Source organism: Salpingoeca rosetta (genome assembly GCF_000188695.1).
Source record: "Salpingoeca rosetta unplaced genomic scaffold supercont1.8, whole genome shotgun sequence".
NCBI lineage: Eukaryota > Choanoflagellata > Craspedida > Salpingoecidae > Salpingoeca > Salpingoeca rosetta.
In genome coordinates, this window is record NW_004754926.1 from 1,350,234 (window position 1) to 1,360,441 (window position 10,208).

A 10,208-nucleotide genomic window follows, 5' to 3' on the forward strand; every position below is an offset into this window, starting at 1 on the left:
GCAAGGCGCTATGTCATGTTGCTGCTTGTCCTCGTGCTGCTTTCTTCGGCTGGTTCCGGAAGCACACCAAGGCCACGCACCCCCGCAACATCCCACATCTTGCCTCTCCTTGCTGGTCTGCGCTGCCACTGCTGCTGCCGCCGGTGGTGTTTCGTCGTGAGTTGTTGATCATGTGTTCACGCCTTGTACAGTCAGGCGTGCACGCCATCATGACCTCATTCGTGTGTCGCTCGTTCACACTTCCTCGCCCGTCGTCAGTGTGTAGTAGAAAATTCGCAAAATCTTTAACAATTCTTCACGATTGCGATTGTCCAGACACACACACACAACAACACAAGCACCCCCTGGTTGTGGCGTTGTCTGTGCTCTGCGCTGCGTCGTGTGTTGTACGAAGGACTTGTTGCTTGTTTGGCCGTGTGTGTTTGTGACGGAGCAGCCAAAGAGGTGTGTGTGTGTGTGTGAACGGCGTGGTTGTTGAGTTTCTTCTTGTGGGGCTACGTCGACAGAGCAATTGTGCGATTGATTAGGCGCGAGAAGGAGGGAGGACCTCATTCTCATCGGGGTTGTTGTCGTGGTTGCTGTTGAATGCTCAACGACAAGTGTCAAGTTGTGTGTCGCATCAGTTGTTGTTCCCATCTCCGATACGTTTTTGTCTTTGTACCACACCCGAGCCATCCACTCCCATGGGGTGTCGCATTAGCCAACATCGGCCAGGTTAGCACCTGCATGTCGCTGCTAGGCTGTGTTCCGCACGTGGGCGCTTCTGCCGTTGCACAGAGAGAGAGTGTGTGTGTGTGTGTGTTTGCGTATGTGTGAGTGAGGGAGTGAGTGAGTGAGTGTGAGAGAGTGTGTGTGTGAGTGAGTGAGTGAGAGAGAGACAGAGAGAGACACACAGAGAGACAGAGACAGAGAGAGACACACAGAGAGACAGAGACAGCGTGTGTTTGTTTGCGTGTGTGTTTGTGTGTGTGTGTGTGCGTGTGCGTATGTGTGTGTGTGTGGGTGTTTGCGAATGTGTGTGTGTGTGTGCGTCACACACGCACAGACAATGCACGCGTGTATTGTCTCACCACACTCACGTTAATACATCTTTGTTTGATTCACGGTTGCTTTGTTTTCGTCTTGTGTGTCTGGACTCTGGGCAGAGATGTCAACGCACAAAGGGCAGTATGATGACGACGAACGTGTCGAGCACATCAGTGATAGACAAGGTCTGTGCAACACAGTGCGGAGCTTTCGCGCAACCTTCACAGTTCTGATGTGACTTGTTTGGATCGTGAACAGCTCATTCCACGATGCTTTTCCGCTGCTCGCACTGATGCATTGACGATGCAACGTACATGTGCATGTACATGTGTGTGTGTTTTCGCGCGCTATTGGCAACAGATCACCTCGACCATGAGATCCAAGTACTGCACAACGTGCTGCCGCTGTCATCAGGTGCGTGTCTGACCAAATACCTCGGGCGTGCTCATGCATGTTGGCTGCTCGTGTTGAGTCAGAAGCGCCAACCACTCTTGAGCACTCACAAACCGGTGTCGTTCCATGCGCCTCTTCCTGGTGGTGCTTGTCGTGTGCGGTCACAGAGGCGCCATCGCCGCCCTCCCGGAAGCTTTCACGGAGCACATCCCGCCGATTCTCGGTGGCAGAGGTGCGGCGCACGCGCGCTTCATGCATTCACCCACGCAACACTGTGCCCTTTGTTTTCTGTCAGGATACCCTTGTGTCCATCATCTATCTTGCCCGCCCAAGCTCACATGTGTATGTGCGCGTGTGCGTGTGTGTGTGTCTGTGTGTGTATGTGCGCGTGTGCGTGTGTGTCTGTGTGTGTGTGTGTGTGTCTGTGTGTGTGTGTGTGCGCGTGTGTGTGCGTGTGTGTGTGTGTGTGCGTGTGTGTGTGTGCAACAGGACGATTTACAGCCGCTAGAACTTGCCAATTCGCGCAAGTTCAACTCCACCTCCACCCTCTTTGTTGACAGCACCGTCAGCAGTCCAAACCTCGAGGAAACGCTTCGCTGGTTCGTCCATGTGTGTGTGTGTGTGTGTGTATGTGTTTGTGTGTGCGAACTGCCTTGTTCACGGCCACGCCTCACACAACCCTGTCTTGCCTCATGCAGCGTTGCCTTGGCACTTTCATATGTCGTCGAGGACGGCCACAAGTATGTGTCCAAAGCCCCCTCCCCCCAACCAGTAGTGCACATGGTGTTGTCTCCCGCGCATGTGTGTGTGTGTGTGTCTTTGTGCTGAGCTCCCACCGCTTGCACCGCTTGCACGTCCATACCTGCTCTCACGCCCATGGGCTGTGCCTCTTGTGTGTGCTGTGCTGTTGCTGCTCCCCAATTTCTGCAGGCAGGACAACCCTCGCCTCTTTAGCGAGAAATTCGACGAGAAGCGCCACCCAATCACCGTATGTCTTGCTTCATATGTGCACACGCACGTGCTGGTGCATGTGTGCACAAATGTTGCCGCTTTGCTTGTGCGAATGTGTGCGTGCGTGTGTGTGTGCTTCGTTCATGTCTGTCTATGCCCACTTCTCTGGCTGTCTATGCCCACTTTTCTGTCTATGGTTCTGTCCCTTCATTCCTGTCTGACTGGGTGTACGCCACACGCACGCGCGCGCACTCACACTCACACTCACACTCACACTCACACTCACACTCACACTCACACTCACACTCACACTCACACGCGCACCCACCCTCTGTGACCAGGATCGCGTACGGCGTGATTACGCTTCTCGCATTCCCAGCGAAAACCGCATCTACAAATTCATGTTTCAGCTGTTCAACTCAGCACAGGTACTATGTTTGCCCACCCTGTCTGTCTGCTCTATCACCTGTGCACAGCCGCACACACACACACACACACACACACACACACACACACACACACACACACACACACAGATATTTATATGTATACGTGCACATACATGCACATACAACCCCCCCCACAAACACACACACACGCGCGCGCGTATGCCATCCTCATGATTGCTCATCCCACCCCATCCCATCCCATCCCATCCCATCTCCTTGCTTTGCGCAACCCCAACAGCTGACAGCGGAGTGTGCAATCATCACGCTCGTGTACGTGAACCGCCTCATTGCGTACACGAGCCTTACCCTGCACGCGTCCACGTGGAAGCGCGTTGTGCTTGGCGCCATCTTGCTTGCCTCCAAGGTGTGGGACGACCAGGCCGTGTGGAACGTCGACTTCTGCAGCATGCTCCCGAGCGTCGCCGTCGAGGACATGTGAGCGCGGCACGCGCTTATTGCGCTTTTGTCTCGCAGTGCAGTGAGCGATGTGTGATGTGTGATGTGTGATGTGCATGCGTCTGCGCGTTCGCCCGTGTGTCTGGCCTGTTCTGTCCTGTCAATCCTGTCTGTTGTCTTCTATTCTGTCCTGTCCTGTTGTGTGTCGCTGTGCGTACGGCTCTCGAATTGTTTCTTCGATGCTCGTCGCCAGCGTAACGTCTTCCTGTCCAGCTTGCACCCACTGCTAACACGCCCCCCCCCGACACATTCCCTGCTGCTGCTCCGTCTCCTCTTGATCGTCGTCAGGAACGATTTGGAACGCACTTTCCTGGAGATGTTGGACTTCAACATTGATGTTGACTCGTGCGTGTATGCAAAGTATTACTTTGAACTCCGTGCGCTGGCGGAAAAGTTTGAAAAGGACTTTCCTCTCAAGCCCCTCAACAAAGACCAGGCAAAGAGGCTTGAGGTACGTGTGCACGAGTGTGTGTTGGGGGGGGGGCGGTTGCTTGTGTCCACGTGTGTCAATGTATGTGTGTGTTCGTACGTGTGCGTGTCTGTGTGTGTGTGGGGGGGGGGGGTTGCTTGTGTCCACGTGTGTCAATGTGGTGTGTGTGTGTGTGTGTGTGTGTGTGTGTGTGTGTGTGTGTGTGTGTGTGTGTGTGTGTGTGTGTGGAAACGTACGCGCGTGTATGTACACATACACGTATGCGTGTGGTTTTTGCTGATATGTGCAGCGCATCCTCTCACAAATCTCCCCCCCTCCACCTAATTGCGCTGTTGCTTGTCATGCAGGCGCTCTCTGAGCGGCGCCACGATCTCATGAAAGGGTTTGGCATGAGGGGCGCACAGAGCCTCGACCCAGACGAGTTCAGAGCCAAGGCCATCATCTCGTGATGCTCATGGGCGGTGTCTTGTGTTGGTTTGTGTTACCTTACCCTGCCTTGTCCCATTTTATTGGTGCTGTGTATTGCGTGCGCGTGTTTGTTTGTCATGTAATGTATGTGTGGGCGGGCGAGCAAACAGCATGGTCGACAGCTGGGCATCCCTCTCCCCGACACGCCCACGCCCACGCCCACGCCCACGCCCACGCCCACGCCCTTCTTCCTATTGCGAGCCAGCACCAACAAGCAAGACTGTAACAGCGGAGGGACACGCCTCGTGCTGCGAGACAGCATCCGTGTCCCGGCACCCCTTCACCACCACGCGCCCCACCCCCTTCCTCTACCTCCTCCCGCTGTGCTGCAACTGCGATCACACCCGACAAGGGCTGCAGCGCGCGCACGTGTATGTGTCGTTCATTGCATATTGTTCAGGATAGCCCCATCCCCCAGACATATTTTGATGATGATTTGATGCCATTCGTGTTTGTGTCGCCATTGCTGTTGTACGTACTGGTGGCTGCACCCATCCATGCCTTGTGCGCTTCCTTGAGTAACTCGACTTGATGTGAATAAAGCAACAGCAAAGAACACCCACAGCAAACCTCAACAGCTTCAAACAACAATCCTCACGAACTTAAACAACAACGGGCCACCACGTGTTTCCAATACCGTTGCTGGTGCCGAGTCAGTGCGCGGTTCTGTCTACCGACTCCCCCTCATGATGAATAACTAGCCCGCACGACTTCATGGACAGACAATGAAGAGAAGATACATGGGAAACCAGAATGGGGTCGCAATAGCATGCAAGAAACAGCGGAGAGCAGTCCGCACCACGCTCTCCCCATCGCAAGCCACGAAATGCATTTATGCACAAGCTGCAACCCGTCTGCCTATTTTTGCACAGACACAAACACAATACACCCACACAATCAATAAACCGGAAATCGCGCATTGCTGCTCACATCTTCGACCTGCGTCGCCTGTCCACTTGATCGTGCTCCAACACCTGCGTCAAGTGTTTCATCAGCACAGCCTGAACGGTGGTGGTGGTGGTGGTAGGGTGTGGCGTGCAACGTTCAATATGGGTAGGGAGAATGAGTGCAAGTGATCGTTGCCGCGGGGGGTGGCGGACAAAGATTGGGCGACGTTCACACACACACACACACACACACACACACACACACACACACACACACACACACACACACACACACACACACACACACACACACACACACACACACGCACACACATAAACACACACGCACGCACACACACACACACACATAAACACACACGCACACACATAAACACACACGCACGCACACACACAAACACACTCCTCCAACACACAAACACATACAAACAAACAAACACGTAGCACGCTTACCACGACGACATTCAGGAGGATAAACTGGGCGAGAATGACAAAAGTGACGAGGAAGAGGGAGGCAATGTGTGGGTTTGCACAGCAGCCAATCTCACAATCTGGCGCATCGTTGCATTTAGGTGGACGCCGCAACGCATCGCTCAAGATGCCGGTCCAGTTGTCGCCGGTCGCAACCTGGAACAGCGCCAACATGGCCATCCCCAGGTTGCGGAAGTTGGTGTGGCTGCTGAGACCACTGCACGGCGCATCCACGCTGCACGACATGCGCCCAAACAGCTCAACGGCAATAGCAGCAGAGATGTAGAAGAGGAGGAGCAGCAGCAATGCCAGGCTTCCGACCTGCGACGCGGATTGCGTCACCGTTGCCAGGAGCGACCGCATACCGCGCGTCATCTTTGCCAGCCGGAACACGCGCGCAACACGGAGAATGCGCAGCACACGCAGGACCGTTGGGTTCACGGGGAGGCCGTCCGTGGACCACTCGACGACAATGCCCGCAATCGACGTGACGACAACAAACAAGTCCAGCTTGTTCCACGCGCTCTGCGCAAACACTCGTGCCCCGCTCGCCACCAACTTCACAATCACCTCGAGCGTGAAACAGGCGGTGAAGAAGAGCTCTGCGGTCGACAACATGTGCCCCACCCACGCGGGCTGGCCATGGTGCTCAGCCATCATCAGCACCACGTTGCTTGCATTCAATGAGCTCGTCACGAGGTCAAAGGTAGGGTGATGCACCAAGGCACAGCACGCCAAGCGAAACCGCGTCCACTCGCCCGTGTGCCCCTTTCTTCTTCGGTGTGGTGTTGTTGCACAGGCCGGATCGTCAGCGCCCGCAGTGGTGTTGATGGCAACGTGCGTGCTTGTTTGCGACGTGATGTCGGGCACCCGCGCCTGTGAAGTACTGCTGTCTTCGCGGGCATTTAAAGTCAATGCAACATCCGTGTCACTTGACGCGCCACTGACAATGCTGTGGTGATGGCTCACAATATCCCTGCATCCAGTACCAGCGATTGCGGTAGCGTTTCCGTTGCCATTACCACTACCATTGTCCTCAATCTGGTCATTCTTGAGCGTCTCTTCCAACAGCGACGGCGACGGCGATGACACAAGGACTTGTGGGATGAGCAAATCCGTGGGACAACGCACCGCGTGTCCCGACTCGTGCCAACCTGCTGCAAGGCCGTCACCATCACCATCTCCACCGTCGCCGCCAGCGTCATCATCATCGCCATCATCATCACCGTCGCTGCTTTGGACGCCTGCATCGAGTCTCGATACTGTTGCTTCACTACGTTCGTGCGCACAAACTGCAGCAAACCGCTTCTCCCCTTCTCCATGCTGCTGCACTGCCTCCACCCCTCCGTCTCGCTCTTCCCCTTCTCGCTCTTCTCCTTCCTGCTCCTGCTCCTGCTCCTGCTGATGTTGATGTTGATGCTCCTTCTCTTCGTCTTCGATGTCTCCACCTTTGTCGTCTTTGTTGTCTTCATCGCCTTCGTCGAGCGGCATGCTGCGCTGAAAGTTCTCCACCAACACGCCAACAAACATGTTGATGACAAAGTAGCCAACAACGAGCACAAACGCGACAAAGTAGAGTGCAGCCAGCGGATTTGCGTTGCGCTGCGGCTGCCGCCCCGGCCCAACGGCATCTGTTGCCCGATCCATCACCAGCACCCACCCGTCGCGCGTCGACACCACAAACAGCGTCAACAGCGCCATGGCCAAGTTGTCAAAGTTGTACTGGAACGCCTCCCACTCCCCGCCAACGGCGATGCACGACGCCTTGTCCGTCACTCGTACGTGTCCGCACAGTCCCGCGCCCGGCACTGGCCCCGTCGTTGTGTTGGTGCCACCACCAGAGAAAGCATGTGGCGTGGACGAGGCAGAGTTAAGGCCTATGAGTTCGCTTGCTGCCGTCACCGCTACTGCCGTTGCCAAAGGAACGCCTGCCTGGTCTAACGCGCTCGCTGTGACGGTGGCCACGGCAGTTGTTGGTACTTCTGCCATTGTCGTTGGGAGGGTGTATCCGAGGGTAGCGGCATATGACTGGTTGTTGCATGTGCTGGCGTTGATCACCACGCCGTGCGTCATTGTACATGCGTGCAGGGAGCCTTTGAACAGCTGCACCCCGAGAATGGCAAAGATGAGAAAGAAGATGATCTCGATCAGCAACACGTTGGTGAGTGGGCGCACGGAAGTGAACAGCGTGCCCACGGTCTGCTTCAGTTTTGGCATCCGATGCACGAGGCGCAGAGGCCGCAGTGCGCGCAGTGCGCGGAGAACGCGAATGGTGCGCAGGACGCTGCTGCTGAGCCCGCCCAGCTCAAGACCCATGGAGATCCACGACGTGAGAACGACAAACCCATCCAGGATATTCCATCCGCTAGCCAGAAACCCATCGGACTCCTCCGCCCAGGCGTCACCAGATGCATCCGTGGGAGCAAGCTGCGGTGCTGGCGCTGATGAGACAGCAGCAGAAGACACGCCCGCACGGGCACTCTGGGGTTTGATGCTGCTGCCTGCTATTGCTTCTGTCGCTGTTGCTGCGGTAGTTGTTGGTGTGCCTGCAGTGCCTGCGTCGATGGATGCTGTCGTTGGTGTTGCTGCTGCTGCTGCGGCTGATTGTTCAAGATTGGAGATTTGGCTTCCGTGTGGCAATGACTGCTGTTGCGTGTGTTGCATCTGCTGCTGGTGTCCCTGGTGGTCCTGCTGCGCGGCTTCCTGTGACGGCCGTTTCCGCGGAAGAAACCCTTCTGCAAACACCCGGCACAGAACCTCAATCAAAAAGGCCGTGTTGAAGAACATGTACACACCCTGCAAAATGCGCTTGCGCTTCTCCCCCGCGCGTGGCGTTTCCCACAGCAGCGTCAAAGCGCTCATCAGGATGAGCACAAACATGGCGGCTTCACATCGTGGGTTCTGTAGCACCCGCCGTACGCATGCGCGGGCGCGCGCAACACGCAGACGCCACAGCAGCTCATGCCGCCGGTGTGTGTGCTCGTGGTGTGGTTGCCAATGTTGTGGCTGATCACGTTCGCCCAATACGTGTTGCCTTGGCCCATGTCCACGCGCTTCACCATGGCGCCAGCCGTTGCAACCAGGACACACACGCACGAACAGGGGCGGACGGTTGTCGTCTTCATTGATCCGCTCTTCCTCCGGCGTAATGGCGTCTGGTGTTGTTGCCAAACTTGTTGTTGCGGCCGATCCTGCTCTTGCTGCTCGGGCTGTTGATGATGGCGATTGTGGTGATGGTGGTAATGGTGGTGTTGGTGCTGGGGCAACACGGCGCGACTGCCAACAGCAGACGAGGCGCCGCACCGGCTCACACGCGCACACCATCGCGTCAACGACTGCGCGAAATTGCCGCCACGCCGACGGCTTTTGCTGTGATCGATGACGAGAGACAGCGGGAAGACCATCACGACTGCACCATTTGCCATCGCCAGCACTGTTCGCATCTCCGCCACTATCTGTGCCGCATGCGCTGCCCAAGACAGCAGTAGCGGTGGTGGTTGTTGCTGATGTCGGCATTCTTACGCTCGCATCAAGGTTCGCAGACACTGTCATGTGTGGGCAGTCACAACGCTGCATGGCTGCATCATACAACACAATGTCTCCTTGCTGTTCCCGTTGTTCTTGTCGCTCTTGCTGTGCTTGACCCAAGCCGCCATGAATGGGTGACGTGGCGTACGCGAGTGTGGACGTTGAAGGAATGTCATGAAGAACGTCACGCGTCTTGACGACGGCCTCCTTGAAGCGTTTTAGCGCCTCCAGGTCTGTGGCGAAGCCCTCCACCAGGATGGCAATGAAGAGGTTGAAGAGGATGTACGTCCCGAGCACCAGGACCAGCACAAAGTAGATGCAAGCAGTTGGGCTGGTAGCGTGTGCTGCCTTGTACATGACCAGCGTCCAGTCCTCTGTTGTCAGCACCTGAAACACGAGGATGACTGCATTCCAGAACGTGGAGAAATTGGCCCGTGGCACGCCCGTCCCGTCCTCCTCCCACTCCGGCAGCTCCAACCTGCAGTCATGGCGAAGAAGAAGAACAAGAACAAGAAGAAACAAGAACAAGAAGAAGAACAAGAACAAGAAGAAGAACAAGAAGAACAAGAAGAACAAGAAGAACAAGAAGAAGAACAAGAAGAAGAACAAGAACAAGAACAAGAACAAGAAGAACAAGAACAAGAACAAGAACAAGAAGAACAAGAAGAAGAACGACAACAGGACGCAAGTGACCATTGTGGTTCGTGTGTGTGTGTGTATGTGTGTGTGTGTGTATGTGTGTGTGTTTGTGGAAAAGGTGAGAGGAAATTAGTGACAGGGGCTGATGTCAACCATCCATCAACACAAATAGAGAGGCGGAGTGTGTGCCTCACGTATACGTGCACACATACACACATACACATACACACACATGTACACACACAGGAATGTGAAGCAAGCAAGACACATTATGCGAGAATCAAGGAGTGATGGGTCGTCTCACCTTTGCCCAAAGAGGCGCATCCCGGCGATGGCGGCCATGAAGACGAAGAGGCCGAGGAGAAACAGAAACGTGAGCACAGAGTCGAGGGTCTTGATCATGACTGCAAGCTGTCGTCGCATGGTTGGCAGGACTTGGAGTGCGGTGAAGACACGCAAGAGGCGGAAGCTGCGCAGGACGGTTAGGCCGTT

General features: G+C 55.5%; 2 protein-coding genes across 2 annotated transcripts in view; one reads left to right on the plus strand and one right to left on the minus strand.

Moving 5' to 3' along the window:
* The first annotated feature begins 288 nt into the window (after positions 1–288).
* PTSG_03772 (CCNYL1 protein) lies at positions 289–4,731 on the plus strand. Its single transcript, XM_004995443.1, has 11 exons — positions 289–714; positions 1,146–1,211; positions 1,387–1,440; positions 1,587–1,651; positions 1,909–2,018; positions 2,118–2,159; positions 2,350–2,407; positions 2,712–2,798; positions 3,058–3,254; positions 3,564–3,726; positions 4,053–4,731. Exons 1-11 carry the CDS (start codon positions 684–686, stop codon positions 4,152–4,154), a joined length of 975 nt encoding a protein of 324 aa, XP_004995500.1. The 5' UTR covers positions 289–683; the 3' UTR covers positions 4,155–4,731.
* A 368-nt stretch (positions 4,732–5,099) lies between these two features.
* Positions 5,100–10,208, minus strand: part of PTSG_03773 (voltage-dependent calcium channel T type alpha 1G subunit domain II) — a gene marked incomplete at both ends in the record, with an annotated part of 10,605 nt that continues 5,496 nt past the window's right edge. The window contains 3 exons of the mRNA XM_004995444.1: positions 5,100–5,174; positions 5,532–9,555; positions 10,021–10,208. The exon at positions 10,021–10,208 is cut by the window's right edge and continues 362 nt beyond it. Of these exons, the coding sequence (XP_004995501.1) occupies positions 5,100–5,174; positions 5,532–9,555; positions 10,021–10,208 (4,287 nt within the window). The remainder of the gene's footprint in view (positions 5,175–5,531; positions 9,556–10,020) is intronic.